Raw genomic sequence first — 15,854 nt, 5'->3', positions numbered from 1 at the left:
GTGGGAATACGAAGATGAATCAGGCTCTGTCCCCACTCCAAGGAGCTCACGTGCTAATGGGGATGATGAGGCACGTGTCCAAAATGTATGGCAGGATGTGACATAGGCCATAAAGGAAGTAATCATGATGAAGACTACTGTATGCAGGGCCCCCAGTGCAAGGCACTTTACAGTATATTTTAATCCTCCCAACAACCCATAAGGTGGATACTATAACACCCACTTTACAGGTAAAGAAACTGAGGCTTAAAGGAATGGTCAGTTACCTACATGCAAGAGCCAGGTTTTGGGTTTTTTGTTTTTTTTGTTTTGTTTTGTTTTGTTTTGTTTGCCGCGGGATCCCAGAAGAGGACGACACCACTAGAAAGGCTAGGAGACTTTGTGGAGAGAGGTGTGAACACCATGCTTTGAAGGATGTGTAGAAGTTCACTGAGTAAAGATAGAGAAAAAGTTCTCCCAGATAGAGGGATCAGATACACAAAGGCCTGGAGGAGGGAAATCCCAATGTCTTGAGGGACCTGGAAATGGTTTGATTTAGCTGGAAATGCAGGCTGATGGTGGGACGTAATGGGAACTAGATTCTGGTTGGAGGCTTTGGATGCCAGACTAAGGAGTTTAGATTTTATGTCTTAAGCCATGACAATTCTTGAGCAGGGGGTGGCATATCTTTGAAAAAGATTAAAGTGGTCATGGATTGGGGGGGCGGGACAGGGAGCCCACTAAGCAGGGAGGTGACGACAACAAATGGGCCATTCGAGATGGTGAGGCAAATGGGCGGGGGAAGGATAGGAAAGAGGGAAAACTGGGAAGCGTGCTGTTGCCACGTGAAGCTTCTTTGGGCATCGATCCCTTATGTGCACCTGCTTATTGACTGAGCCATTCTGCGTTTGAGGAGGGACAGGGGTAGGGGCAGGAGCAGGTGGGTCTCCCGGGGCCCTGCAGCTCCATGTGCAGCAACCCTCAAGATAAGGTCCGTGGAGCGTGACCGGCTGAGTGGAGGATGGGGCTGAAGCAGCAAGTAATGGGTCTTGGGCTGGCTCAGAGCTAGCCACCTGCCACATTTCCTGGATGGGAGTGGGAGAAATGGCCCGAAGGCCTGAGTGCTTCTGACGCCAGCCTTCCTGGTGAAGCATGACACCTTGCCTGCCTCCTGCTGTCCAGCTTACAGCCAGCTCAAGGCTCACAGCCTCTGTGTGTCGAGCTGAGCACAAGCCCTCCTGGGCTGAAGCCAGTTCCTAGAAGCAAAGTCTGGATGCGGAAAGAGTGCTGGGCTGGGATCCTGCCATTTGCTGGCTGCGTGACGTTGGGCACATCCCTTAGCCCTAGCCCAGATTTCACATCCTCTGATTGGGGGACTAAACATAATCAAGTAATGCAAGTACCACACTTTCCACCTCCTCCTCCACCTACCCCATATTCTCTGGTTGATGTCCCTAGGGAACCTCGAGACCACACAGCGACAAAGCAGAGCAAGCTACTTTCTATAATCAAAGTCTAAGATGATTTTGGCACTTTTGGCACTCTGTGGACCTAGCATATCATACCCATTTTATAGGTGACACAACCAAGGCCCAGAGGAAAGCACAAGCTGAATTTCCTTAGCTAAGCGCCCTTGAGCCAGTAAGCAACCTGCACAACCGTACAGGACAGCCCTTTGTGACCCCATCTAGTCCTTGAAGATTGACTAGTTATGGAAACATGACTGGCCCAGGGCCAAATATTTGAGGGGTTACAGAGGCAGGACTTGAATGCCAGTCTCTCACCCATTGGAGCTGGACCCTCAGCTTGGTGCCCCTCAGACTCCCACCACCCACCATGAGGTGGGAGGATAGGTCTGGTAGTGGAGGGAAGATTGGCAGACATCCTCCAGGTTCAGGGTTCTGCAAGTGGTGGACAGTTCTCTGGATGATACAAACTATGGTTTGATAGACAGTATGTGTCCCTTCACCCTATCACACAGTGAGAACATTCTCTTTTCAGCCTCCTGAAAGCATGAAGGAAGAAGTCTCTGATGGGTGCTAATAAATAGGTCTTTGACACCTCTCCAAACTTTGCCCATCTCTCATCTTTCACTGAGGGCACTTCTCAAGCTCTGGCATGCGAGTTTCCAACTAGAATTTAATAACCTTGGTTTGTTTTCATTGTGTTTATTTTTACTCTTACCTTCTATTTATGGCAAGTGATACTGGCTTCCCATTTAAGGCAGTGATATAACGATCCTCTAAAAAAAATGTGTTGGGGGGAGAGTGGGTCTTGGACTTAAGAAAATACTAAGTAATAAGTGGTGTCTAGATATGGCATAATAGGAACGACTGATGTCTGCCCTAGGTCAAGGCGGGGAGAATGGAGGTGAATGCCCAAGGCGCCCGGCTCATCCCCAGCAAGACTCTACAGTGCTCTCCGAGACCTGCGCGCGCAGGCCTCCACTCGGTGACTCCGCGGCCCCTCCGGGCGGCACGTGCGGGGTCCACGCGCCATCCCGCAGGGTCCCGCGGGCCGGAGATCTCGGGGCGGGCAGGCCGGACACCGGCAGGGCACCTGGGCATTTCCGCGATGGACGAGGGCACGGGAGTCCTGGCGCGCGGGCTGGAGGGACCTCGGGCGACTGGCTGCGGGACCCTCGCAGGTCACCTGCGGCCGGCGCGGTGTGCGCGTGATTGCGCGTGCAGACGTCAGCCCCCGAGGCCCGGGCCGCCTTCCGGTCACGGTGCGCGCCCCCAGCCGCCCCAGCAGCGGCCCCGGCCCCACGCGCCAGGGCACGCGGAGCGCCAGACTGCGGCGCCCGGGCGGCCGCGGGCGGGGCGGGGCCGGGCCGCGGGACCCGCCGCCCATTGGCCGAGCGCGGTGCTGGGGGCGGGGCGCCGGGCAAGGCGGGCGAGCGCGCTCCGGCAGGCCGAGGCGGGCGCAGGGCGGCGGGACCCGCTGCTCGCGGGCCGGGGAGGGGGCGGCCGGGCGCTGCGCGACGGGTCCACGGAGGGACGCTCGCAGGCGCGGCGGACAGCTCCCAGGCCTGAGCTGGGCTTCTGCCGCTGGGCTCGCCACTGGGAGCCCCGGCTGCGACCGCTTTCGGGAGGGACCATTGACCTCGCCCTGCGGGAGAGAGGGGCGTTCGCCTCCAGGAGAGGAAGGGAGGGAGGAGCTTGGGCTCGCAGAAAGTTCGCCTCCTCCGAGGGCCAGAGGAGGTGAAGTGGGAGGAGGAGCGGGTTTCAGGCTAACTCGGAGCTACGTGCGAAACCTTGGGGCGGCGTTCAAGGCCCCCTCCCACACGCGCGCGAAGCTGAGCGCCCTGCTCCTCCTCCAGCTGCTGGCGTCGCCTCGCAGGGAGAAAGGAGCCGTCCCTCCGGCGCGGGGAGAGCTGCAGAGCTGCAGGCAGAGGAGGAGGCCACGGCGAGCGGGGCAGCACCCCCACCCCGAGCGACCCCCTTTGGCGCGGGCGGAGAAGGTGGCATAGGCGGCCAGCACAGGTTCGCCCACTCCGGACGCGCACACACGCACGCACCCACAGGCAGCTCCAAAGGACCCTCCAGGAGTCTCTAAGGACCCTCTTAAAGCCCCGGACTCGCCCCTACAGCCCTCCCCCAGCCCCCGGAGACCTAGGCGGGGACCCCGGGATCGGACGTCCCCGCGCCTCCGGGCACCTGGCTCAGCAGGAGTCCCCCGGGTCGGGGCAGGGCAGGGCCGGCGGCGGCGAGCCGGAGCCCGCCCGGTGCCCAGGCCCCTCTGAGCCCTTGGAACCCACCCATGGGGCACCGGCTCCCCATGTCCCCTCGCCCGGCCGCGCCCAGCCCGGCGCCCGGAGCCGCGCAGAGGAGGAGCCCGGCGCAGTGACCCCGGAGCCGCTGCAGACTCTGGAAGCCTCGGCGGCGGCAGCAGCGACGGCTGGAGAGGCCAGCGGTTCCCCGCACCTCGAGGCGCTTCCAGGCAGCCCTCCAAGCTGTGCCAGAGCCCCAGCCCGCAATTCTCAGGTAGGAGAGAGACACCCCAACAGAACTGGGGAGCTGGCCGAAGTGGGCGAAGCCAGATAGAACGGTTTGAGACTTGTGGAAGGAAGGCTTTACATGACCAGGGAAAGTTAAGCTGATTGAGCATCTACTATGTGCGCGGATCATGGGCAACTTTACATATCTAAAGAAAATGATCCTAGTTGAGCACCTACTATGTGTCAGGCTGAGTGCTAGGCCCTTTACCTATCCCAGGTGGGAAAGACGTTCTGAGCTTCTACTATGTGCTAGATGTGTTGCTAAGAGCTTTCCATTTCAGGGACCCAGAGCAATAGACATTTAAATATGAGGACACGGGCTCAGGGAGGAGGGAAGATTAAGGAGCACCTTCCTGTCCAGTGTTCGTTGAGCTTTCTGAGGGGGGTTGGTGCAGGGAGTGAGTTTCCTGGGTGATTCTTTGCCCCGGAAATGTTTCCTGTATTCAGCTGGCCCGGAGGGCCTTCAGATACCCCTGAGGAGCTCTCTCTGACCTTTCCTCCCTTTGCCCCCTGCCCTGGGAGGATGACAGAGGATGTTCAGAATTCGCAGCAGGTAGGAGGCCAGGCTGGGATGGGGGCAGCCGGCTCAGGAGCCCATGATTCAGGCTTACCCTGGCGTCCTAGTGACAAGATGGGGCCCCCCAAGACCTCTGCCTGCACTCCAGTCCCACCCCACCTGGCTGTTCTAGGCGACCCCTTGAATGCCAAGAGGGGGTGCCTCAAAGGAACCCGCTTGCTGCGTGTCAAGAGCTGTATTAGCCTCTTGACTTCTTGCTGAACAATCCGGGCCACCCTATGGGGTTGCTTCTACAACAGCAATTTGATAGATGACCAGCCCCACCAAGCCAAACCATTTGCCCCAGTGTGCTGAGCTGGTGAGATGCAGGGCTGGTGTGCTGGAAGCCAATGGCCGCCTGCTTTCTACCATCCCGAGCTGCCAAGGGTGGTGAGGCTGACTTTGCAAAGCCCCCAGGACACCCCTCAGCGTAGGGATGGAAGCCAGTGAATAAGGTGTATGTCCAGAGAACTGGCATGTGTGCTAATGGAGGGGGCTTGAGGTGTGTGGGAGGGAGTGGCGGGGGGGGGGGGGGGAGACTGGTGCAGTGCACCCAGCTCTGGGGACTCACAGGGAGAAGGACATGTCCAGACTCTTGTCCTGATGTCCTTGTCCCTCTGATCCCCTCCATCTTCCAGGCAGGCCCTGGGCGAGGGGCTTGAGGGTGAAGAAAGGGGTGAACCTACAGATGCAGTTGCTGAGAGCCGGCTGGGCAAGGTTGGGGGTGAGTCCTGGGCAGGGTGCCTGCCCCCAGCCACCTGCAGGGAGAGAGAGGGAACGAGAATCTAATAGGCCTCAGGGTTCATTCTTCTGCCTGACACCAGCTGAGGCTTCACTGAGTCAGGCACTGTTTTGAAAAAGGCTGGTTTTGGCCAGGGGGTGGGTTTTTATGGAGGTAAGAGCCCAGGCTTTCGAGCCCAGCAGCCTAATTCTCATCCTGGCCTGGCCGGTGATCTGCGTGAGCTGGGGCAAGTGACTCAGCTGCGCGGACCCCCAGTGTTCTCGTCAGTCCAGCGGATTGATGGTGGGCTGCTCTTCATGGGACTGTCGGGAGGTCATTGGAACAAGGTATGCGAAGCACCCGGTGTGACGGAAGCCCGTCTGGCTTCGGCTACTCTTCCCCCAGGATGGCCCTGCTCCATCTCTGCTCTGGGACTTTCTGCCTCCCCGGGGGCCCTGGGAATGGTCCTGGGGTGGGGTCAGCTGAGAGTCACAGAACTCACCTTTGGGTTCTCATGCTGTGAGGGGTCCCCATTAACCACCTACTGAGCCTCCAGCGTTGAGCTCTACATTCTCGAAGGGCCCCTGGCCCTCTGCTGGCCCTCTGCTCCTCGCTGTGTGAGGTCGGCCCGGCTGAGGATGGAGAGCAGAGAGCCAGCAGCAGAGGAGAGAAGCCATGCCCACAGCGTCCCCCTGTGCCGCCTCTGGGGGAGGAGAGGGAAGGAAGATATGGGGACAGGAGGTGGGGCTCACGGAAGCGCCGTCAGCCGGCGTCCAGGTGTCTGGGTGCCACACACAGCCCCACGTGGCTGGGGCCACGTGAAGACTCACAGTCTTCTGTCAGAGAAGAAAGCCGCTTCCCCCCCTCCCCCTTGCCTCTTTCTGAGGCCCCGTCTCCTCTCTGACTCTCGGCCTCTCCTTTCCGACTTGCTCAGGCCTCTTCAGCTACTGATCCTAGCACGTCTGTACCAGGAGCTCCAGGCTAGAAGCTGGGCAGGCGGTGATGGGGACTAGCATTGTCCCTGGGGGCTGCTGGCCTCCTTCCCTCTCTGTCTAGACAGAGGTGATCACAGCAGAACCCAGCTCCCCGCAGAGGGACCGGGGAGGGGGCTGTCGTGGTGTGGGGCCTCTTTCCCTCCCGTCTCCACTGAGGGCCCAGGCTGGCTTGCCGAGAAGCCTTCGGCCCCCTCTCCCCACTGCGCACCCACGGGTGTGTCCAGGGCACAGAGACCCTCAGCACAGCACCTGGGCCAGCCAGGCAGGGCAGGAGAGGAGGGGCAAGGCCTCAGAGGGAAGCTGCAGGTGAGCTCCAAAGGCAGACCCTTTTGCTTCATTCATTCCTGGATCATTTATTGAGCACTTGCTATGTACATGGCGCTGAAATCCTGTGGAATAAATTGAGAGATGGCCGCAGGCATGCACTAGAGGGGGATGTGGTGGTCTTCGTCTTGGAGTCACTGTCCTGGTTCCCTTATTAACTACATGGGCCAGGCAAGGAGACTTTTAAGTATCAGAGTCCTTATTTGTGGAATGGGCAGATAATATCTTCCTTGGAGGGAGGTGGTAAAGAGGCTCCATTGCGTGGGGCAGACAGCCTGGGGTCAGATCTCTCCTTTGCTGGTTACTGGCTGTGTGGCCATGAGCAGTTCCTAAATGTCTCTGGGCCTCAGGATCCTCTCCTGTAACCTGGGGGAACACCACCTTCCTTCTGGGGTTACTGAGGGGTGGAGCAAATGAGTACACGTTAATCAGAGCGCTTAGAACACCCTGGCATACATTGACTGCAAGGTCAATGTCAGCTCCCGTTTTTGTTCTGTACTTAGCACAGTGCTCGGCACACGGCGGGGGGCTTGGTTAATGGTGATTGTCAGGGCTCCAGGCTTAGGGTCAGCGGTGTGCAGAGCGGGCTTATTGTGTGCATCTCTTTGCAATTCATTCATCGAGATCCTCTTGGTAGCTGGGAATTGGCCATGGTGGGAATGTGTGTGCCACGGAGGTGGATAAATGCTACCAATAAAAGCGTTTTTAAAAGGTATTTTTTGAGAGCCAGTTTACTGCACAGTGGCTCTCGGTTGGGCAGGGCGAGCAGAGGCAGATGCCTGGATGCCCCGAACAGGACGTATGCCAGGAGACTCACAAACAGGTCTCTCCACCTCCAGTCTCTTAGTATACGGGCAGAGAACAATGTGCTGTTGGAGAGAGCCTTGGGATAAGTGGATGAGGCATTCCGGCTCCTGAGCTGGAGCAGCCAGGGGTGCGGACCAGTGGGAGCTGGTCTGTACAGCTCCCAGTGCACACTGAAAAGAGGTGCCTTCTCTGGGCAGATCAACTCCACAAAGACAGCCCCCCACTTTCCCACCCAGCTGGGTGCCTTGTGCAGTGCCCAGTCTGCGCAACCGTGCGTGGCCGCAGGCTGAGGGCAGAGGGGACCGATATTCCAGCGGGCCTGTATCCATTTCTAGTTCCTCTTCTCTAGAGAGGGGAGGGATTCCTGCTGGGGTGGGCTTGGGAGCCAGAGAAGCCTTCAGAGAGGAGGTGGTATTTGAGGCAGGCCCTGAAACATAAAGAGAAGAGGGTGTTCTGGCAGAGGGACGAGCACGAGCTAAGAAGTGGAGGCAGATCTCAACAGAGCTCTAACAGAGGGATGGGCTCAGGGATTCTAAGTGGATTCTGGTGGGTGCTGACAGAGGAAAGGAGGGTGGCGGGGCTGTGACTGGCCTTTGGGGTGGGGCTGTTGGAGCCCTGGGGGGTTATCTCCATTTGGGCTTTGGAGCTGGGACCCATTTCAGTCTCTTCCACAAGGCTGGGAAGCCCCCATAGAAAGTTCTGGGTATACCCCAGGACCATAAACACTTGGAGCTCTGAGGGACTCGAGTTGTTCCTGGGTCATTTCTCTGACCCACATCCCCTAGGCCAGGTCTCTGGACCTCCCAAGTGAGCAAATTCCCAGGGCCTGGTGCTGAAATCACCCGGCCCTGGCTAGGGAGGATGTGGTCTGGACGTGGCCTTTTCCCTGTTTCTGGGAACGGCCTTAGGCCCAGGCCTAAGAAACGCTCTCTAGCGCCTTCCCCACGTTGTGCCCTGGAGTCACAGCTCCTGGGAGGCCAGAGTGGGACAGGACCGAGGGGCCAGGGAGAGATCAGGTTCTAGCAAGAGTTAACGTTTTGTGACCTCAGCATGTGCAACAGCCCTGGGAGTAGAGTCCCTTTTATAGACGAGAGAAGTGACTGTCAGGTCAAAGGGGCTTCTGCAAAGCTACTTGCTAGCCCGGGAGCAATAGGGAGCCGGGGTAAAGCAAAAATTCCGGCCCCAGCAGTCCTGGGCCGGGATAAACAAGGGGTGGGCAGACACGAGGGCGATGAGCGCCTGTGTGGTGGGTGGATGCGGAGGAAGGAGGCCGGAGAGGGCATGAATGATGGAGCTGGCAGGGCTGCAAGGCCCCTAGAGACACCCCAGTCTAACGTCCCCATCTTACAGACAGAAAACGGACACCTAGACCAGAGCCACGCAGAGGAGGCCAAGGCTGCCAGCAAGAGGCTGCAGGGCCGGGTACAGGGCCTCCTGACGTCGGCTCCCCGCTCCGTGCCGCCGTCCCGAGCCATGATGAAGACCTTGTCCAGCGGGAACTGCACGCTCAGCGTGCCCGCCAAGAACTCGTATCGCATGGTGGTGCTGGGCGCCTCGAGGGTGGGCAAGAGCTCTATCGTCTCCCGCTTCCTCAACGGCCGCTTCGAGGACCAGTACACGCCCACCATCGAGGACTTCCACCGGAAGGTCTACAACATCCGAGGTGACATGTACCAGCTGGACATCCTGGACACGTCCGGCAACCACCCCTTCCCTGCCATGCGCAGGCTCTCCATCCTCACAGGTAGGTGCCCAGGGTAGGCATGTCCGCTCACAACAAGACTCCCGGGGACGGGGGAGGGTGCGCCTGGAGGGGCAGAGAGGGCGGCTGCTTGCCTGAGCAGATGATCGAGCTGGGGCCCAAATTCCACTCTGGCTGGCTGTGGATCGAGGATCAAGTCCTGCAGGGCTGCCTTCCAGAAGATCGGGAGCTGATGCAGGGGGGTACGGGGTGTGTGTGTGTGGGGGGGTAGTCCTCTCTGGGAACTCTCCTGCTGGAGGTAGCCCAGGGTCAGTCTGCTGGCCTCAGATCTCTTGACACCCCAGGCCTTTGCTGTCTCAGTCAGGGCAGGACCCGGGCAGCGGTCAGTCGAAGGGTAGGCAGGAGCCCTGCCCAGGCCGGGAGCTCAGTAGTAATCAGAGTAACAGTGGTGGCCGTAGCTAATGCTTATCAAGCTGTGTGCCCCGGCCCATTCTTAGAGCTTGGCATGGATTTATTTCATCCTCACAATTAACCTAGGAGATGGGTCTTTGCTTCCACTTTACAAGTGGGGAAACGGAGGCCCAGAGAGGTTAAGTTAGTCCAGGTGGTAACAAAGGTGGTCCCTGGCCGTCTGGCTCTTATTCTCTACCACTAAACTGTCCCGTAGTCTCTTGGCCCTGCTGGGAATGGTGGGGAGGGAAGGGAGATTGTCAGGGATTAAGGGGGCGCGTGGAGATGCAGGACTGGGCATTACTCAGGCAGTTGTGCGTGGCGGTTGTAGGAGGGCGGGCCAGAAACCGGTCTGCCTGGGGCAGCGGCTTCCTGGTTTTGTTCCTCTGGGCAAGTGACTTTATCTGTCTGTGGCTTGGCTTTCTCTGTGTGAGAGCATCACGTCAGCGCCCACCCCAAAGGTCACTGTGAGACGGAAATGAGTTAATACAGCAGAAGTGCTTGGTGAACAGAGAGTAAGTGCTCAGTAAACACTTGTCTTAAATTAAGCCAGTATTTATAGAGTGCCTGCTCGGGGCTAGGCAGAGTCCTTTCCTAAGCCATGTTTCTCCCACTGCTGGGCAGTGATGAAGGGAAGGAATGAGCAAGTGCCTCTCTATCCATCACTAAAATAACCCCCCAAATGGAGATGTTCTTGCACCAAGAAACCCATACCATGCACGCTCCTGCCCCTGTACCCTGGCCGAGCCCCCTCCCTGAGCACCCTGGGCAGATGGCTTCTTCCTGCAGGCTGTCCTTGCTGACCATCTGACCCACATCACACTTGGACCCCTCCACCCCATATTTTGGAGAGGCAGTGTGTGGATCGAAGGAGCCCTGGGTTGACCTGGAGCCACTTGGTGGCTCCGATGTGTGACCAGAGGTCTGAGTCTCAGTCTCCCCAGCCGTACAATGGACATCAGCTTGGTTCCCCCCGGTGTGGCTGTGGGGAAACTTCCAGCACCTGGTGGGGGTGCAGGGATGTCCACTCTCCTTGCCTTGGGGAGCGGACTGGGTGCCCACCGATATAAATAAGGCTAACATCAGAGGGAGGGAGAGCGATGTGGAGGAGGACCACGTGCATATTTCCAAAATGCATTTTTTAATTACACCAATGATATGCAAACACACCCTCCTGTAAACACAGAGAAGCCTAAAGAAGCCCCTTTGGCCTGTGTCCCCAACGCCAGCCTCCTGTCCCCTCCCTGGAGGTGGCTGCCCCATCAGTCTGGTGGGGACACCTTTTGGACCCCCACGAACACACTGACCTTTATATTTGTATCATCTTCGTAACAGGGAGGGTTTTTGCCCGTCTCTTTTCAACATGCACTTACGATTCGGAGCACATCTGTCTGCTGCTTGCTTTTTTCACTCACAAGCCCGTGCCTCATTTCCGACCTGGTGCTGGTGCGCAGGAAATTCTGAAAGCCATTAACTCTGCCACCAGCTCTCTTTCCAGCTGCCAGCCACGCTGTCTCTGAAGCTTGGCATCACGGTCTTGCATTTGAATATGTCAAGACCGCCGAGTCCTCAGGGGCCCAGGATTAGCCTAATGGGACGGGGTTGGCAGCCCAGGGAGACACGGTTGCCAGGCTGGGGCCGCCTTGCAAGTGCCTCTCTCAGCAGCCCCCACCCCCATTCTTCCCATCCCACCCCGCCCATTCACCCAGCTTTATGGACACCCGCTGTGTGCTGGGCACTGGGGGACAAGGTCGTGGGTGACACCGTCTCTCACTGTCCTGGAGTGCACGGTGAAGGGTATACCATTGGCCAGAGCATGGTTCTGAATGTGGCATGGGCCTCCCAGCCTCAGTTTCCTTGTCTGGGAAACAGGGAGTTTTGACATCTCCCCACAGGTTCTTACGAACTGAAGCCAAAGTTTGAGTGTGAGCCATAATCCCAGTAGTAACATCCAGAGATTGGGATGTGGGCATTGCCCGGTCTCTCTCTCCTTGCCACCCCCCCCCCCCGTCCCCGCCACCCCTGCATGGCCCATTTCAGACCCAAAGACTCGTCTTGAGTAATGCAGTGAGTTGAAGCAGGGACCGCATGGGTCCTGGAGGCTAGCACTCACTTATTCATCCATGATTTATTCAAGAAGCAGACAGCACCTGCGTGTGCCAGGCAGTGGCTGGGTAAGGACAGCAGCAGGTCCACGTCTCGGCCTAGCCATGTTCACACTGTGATTTTGGGCAGGTTGCTCGCCCTTTCTGAGCCTCTGTTTGCTCACCTATCCCAGGAAGGTACTGAAATCCCCACCGCAGAGGTTTTGGGAGGAGTCGGGGAGGAAAGTGCGCGTGAAGCACGTGACCCACACTGGCTCTCGCAGGGGCTTGTTCCCCTTGTCATCTCGATACCTAAGACCTCTGAGCCCGGGCCACTCTCCGTTCATTATCCGGTGAAACCCTCACAAGAAGGTGTATTGCATCCATGTGGGACAGATGGAGAAAAGTCAGGTTTCGAGAGGCTGCCTGACCCTCCGCAGGCTGTGTGATTAGTAAGTGGCAGGGGCCAGATGTGACCCGAGGCCTGCCAGGTGCCGGGACTCTGAGCTCCTACGATGTGTCGGGCACCATTCCAGGCCCCGGGATGCGCTCTGAACAAGTCGGGCAAGACCCCTGCTGCCATGAAAATTGTATTTATTATTATTATTTTAACACAGTCTGCACAAATTCACAAGCAACTCGCTCCATCTCCAGCTCTGCAGCGAAGTGTCGGGGGGATGAACTGTGTCTGAGCCAGGCTGAGCCACACATTCGCTGTGTGACTGTGAACAAGGGCTTTGACCCTCTGGGCCTCAGCCTCCTGCTCTGGAAAATGGGGAGAACAGCCACTCCCCCTTAGGCCGGGAGGGTTGAGTCAGTGACCAGGAGGGTGGCCTCACCACCTGGGTCCCTCTCCCCGCAGGTGACGTCTTCATCCTGGTGTTCAGCCTGGATAACCGGGAGTCCTTCGACGAGGTCAAGCGCCTCCAGAAGCAGATCTTGGAGGTCAAGTCCTGCCTGAAGAACAAGACCAAGGAGGCGGCGGAGCTGCCCATGGTCATCTGCGGCAACAAGAACGACCATGGCGAGCTGTGCCGCCAGGTACCCACCACCGAGGCCGAGCTGCTGGTGTCCGGGGACGAGAACTGCGCCTACTTCGAGGTGTCGGCCAAGAAAAACACCAACGTGGACGAGATGTTCTACGTGCTCTTCAGCATGGCCAAGCTGCCGCACGAGATGAGCCCCGCCCTGCACCGCAAGATCTCCGTGCAGTACGGGGACGCCTTCCACCCCAGGCCCTTCTGCATGCGCCGCGTCAAGGACATGGACGCCTACGGCATGGTCTCGCCCTTTGCCCGCCGCCCCAGCGTCAACAGTGACCTCAAGTACATCAAGGCCAAGGTCCTTCGGGAGGGCCAGGCCCGCGAGCGGGACAAATGCACCATCCAGTGAGTGGGAGGGACGCTGGGCTGGGGCTAGGGCAGTGCCTTACAGGAGGTGGCCCCAGGCGCCCGCTGCCCATGTCCCCCCCTCCCTCCCCCCCCCGCCCCTCAACGAGACCCCGACAGCAGCCGTGTTCGAAGGCCTCTGGCGCCAGACTGGGCGACCCCAGCCTCTGACCTCTGTATGTTCTCCTTGCCTTCTCGCGACTTCCCTCTGATTCTGCTCTTCTGAGGTCCCCCTGTGCTTTCAGCTCCTCCGTGCGGGGCCGGAAACAAGGCTGGGAGACCTCGGGACTTGTTCCGGCACCCAAGTCAGAGCCGCCCTATCCTTGGGGTTGATGCCGGAGGGGCCAGACTCCCTACCTTGACGGAACCTCCTGGAACAGTCGCGGGGTGATAACGAGCCCCGGAGCCAGATGGGAGAGGACGCTCACCCTCCAATCTCGGCTCAGCCGTTTCCACGCCCCCCACCCCTGGGGTGGCCCCCAGGCGTCCCCACCCGGGAGCCCGGGCCGCCGACTCTGTGTTGGGAGAGGGGCGTGGCCACGTACCCAGACCCCGCCCATCCCGGGTCGGCCGGCCTCCGCCGTCTCCCGCAGATTCCTCCCCTGTCTGCTGGGTGTGCTTTGCTGTCCTCACGTACCGCGTTGTGCGTAGCTGCAGGAACGGAAATCCTTGTACTGTAAAAGCTACCCCCGCCTCGTTGGCCGGACCCCCCGCCCAGGTTAGACCCGCTGCCTCTGCTGGGGACACCTCCCTCCCCGATCGGGATCCCGATCCGGGACAAGGTTTCCAGGGCCTGCCTCCGGCTAGACACTGCCCTCGGTCGTGAGCTTCACAGTTTACACTTGCACTGGGTGGGGGCGGCTGCAGGCTGGGGCTGCTTCTCCTCCTGCACCCCCACCCCCCCGTTTCACAGAGGAGGCGGCTGAGACTCAGGGGGGAGGTGGCACGTTCCAGTCCATCCCCACCCCACCAGGTTCAGGGCAAGGCTCTGCCTAGAACCACGCCGTCTTCTACTGTGCTCGCTCCTCAAGCATTTATTGAGCACCTACTGGGTGCTGGGTCCACTGTGTGCTAGGAAACAAAGAGGGTGAGCAGTGCACTTTATGCCCCCAAGGCCAGGCCCTTCCCCAGCCTCAGCCTGTTTCCCTCACCCGCATGGCCTGTGCCCGCCCCTGCCGCCCCACTGCCCTGTGCCCTGTGCGCTGTTTGGGGAAGGGTGCAGGAGCAGCAGGGAACCCCCGCCGAGCCCAGAGAGGTAGGTGGGAAGGCTCCTCGTGGGTCCCTAGCTTGTGCCTAGCGCTGGGCTGCTGCGTCCCAGGTGTGGCGGGATTTGAGCCTGCAGACCAAAGGTCTTGTCATCAGCTCTTAACAAATACATTTTGTATCTTAATCTCCTTTAAAATATTGAGATTTAGGGCTACAAGGAACCTTAGTGATCATCTAGTGAATCTTTCTGAGGCCCAGAGAGGGTGAATGACTCTTGCTCACTCCAGCCCACACAGCAAGTCTGTGGGTGGCAGAAGTGGGGCTAAGTCTGGATATTCGGCACCCCCACCCCCTCTCTTGATGCTTCTTCAGCCCCGGGTGTGGGGGGCCCTTCAGAAACTGGAGGTGTCTTTTCCCTGACCCTCTCTCTAGATCGGTCTTCGAGGGCTCCTATAAATTCTGTGTACATCATGCCCAGATACGTCCATGTACACACATGTGAACACAAAGCTATGTACGTGCCCCAGCTCCAGGCCTGCATACTCCATACCTCTACCCTGGCGCCCTGCTTCTGTGCCCTCACCCGGCCCCAGCCTGCACCCTCTAAGCAGACTGGGTACCCTGGCCAGGACAGGTGTGTGGCCTGGTCCCACCTGTGATGCCCCCGCTACCCCAGATCTCTGTGTGCACTACCAATTAAAGTGGGTTTGTTTCTAAGCTGTGTCCTTGACCATGTGAATTTTCTGTATTTCTAAGAGGGTTTGCTTCTTTCTCCAACCAAAGCTGGCCTTGGCCTCCCTAGCTTGCACCTGCCCTGGTGGAAGCACCGAGTCAGTCTTCAAGTTTAAATAGATGGGGGAGGGGGCACCCCAAAATAGGAAGTTGTGCCCCTCTCTTGGCCCTTGCCCTTCTGGGCCTTCTGGGAGGTGTGTGCTGAGTTGTCAGTGTCCCTCTGGAGGGGTAGCGAGGTCAGACAAAAGAGATTCCCCCCCCACCCCATGGGTCATCAGCCCTTTGGGGCCACCATATGTCTGAGTTCTGTGGGGCTCCTGTAGACCATTGATTTTGCCCCAGGGAACGTTTGGCATTGTCTGGAAACATTTTTGAATCACCAAGCCTTGGGTGGGGAGTACTGCTAGCATCTAGTGGATAGAGTACCCTCGTGCTCAGGTCATGTCGCCCAGTAAAGAGTTATCTGCCCCCAAATGTCAGTAGTGGGCAGCCTCAGTTGGACGTTTTGTCCTCAAGGTTGGGACAGAGCCCAGGTCTGTATGGTTGATTTGATGTACAACTTTCTGGACAGTATTTAATAAACGCTGGGCGAGCAGAGCGAGCTTTCATTGGAAATGAAGCAGGATGGGGGTGGAGGCAGTGGGACAGGGGCTTGAGTCTGTGCCACCCCAAACCTGCCCCCAGGGTGGAGGGAAGAGGAGGAGACCAGCCTTGCACCTGCTGTGTGCTTTACACTTCGTGTCTCGAGCCCCGGCCGCCTCTTCAGCTCCATGAGAAACCTGCTCCTCATGTTCACCCTGCTGTCCCTCCACCTTGTCCAAGATGGCACAAAGCTGGTGTCATGGCAGATGGGGGATTCGAAACCAGAGGCCATCTTAGCTTCATGTGGGTGAGGCAAGGATTTTGCATC

General features: G+C 58.5%; 1 protein-coding gene across 2 annotated transcripts; it reads left to right on the top strand.

Annotated features, from left to right (window-relative positions):
• Window positions 1–3,292: 3,292 nt before the first annotated feature.
• Window positions 3,293–15,479, top strand: RASD2 (RASD family member 2). Of its 2 annotated transcripts, none has more exons than XM_045872628.3 (3): window positions 3,293–3,965; window positions 8,733–9,126; window positions 12,481–15,478. In XM_045872628.3, the coding sequence occupies exons 2-3, from the start codon at window positions 8,856–8,858 to the stop codon at window positions 13,008–13,010; spliced, it is 801 nt and encodes a 266-aa protein (XP_045728584.1). In that variant the 5' UTR covers window positions 3,293–3,965; window positions 8,733–8,855; the 3' UTR covers window positions 13,011–15,478. The 2 variants fall into 2 exon arrangements, with proteins under 2 accessions (XP_045728584.1, XP_045728585.1); XM_045872629.3 differs by lacking the exon at window positions 3,293–3,965 and adding an exon at window positions 5,169–5,259 and having other exon boundaries at window positions 12,481–15,479.
• Window positions 15,480–15,854: the final 375 nt, after the last annotated feature.

This window comes from Mirounga angustirostris, unplaced genomic scaffold (genome assembly GCF_029215605.1).
Source record: "Mirounga angustirostris isolate CCGP_5_RB_7025 unplaced genomic scaffold, mMirAng1.0.hap1 SCAF_5, whole genome shotgun sequence".
NCBI lineage: Eukaryota > Metazoa > Chordata > Mammalia > Carnivora > Phocidae > Mirounga > Mirounga angustirostris.
Note: the sequence above shows the minus strand (reverse complement) of the source record. Positions and strands in the feature narration are given on the sequence as shown.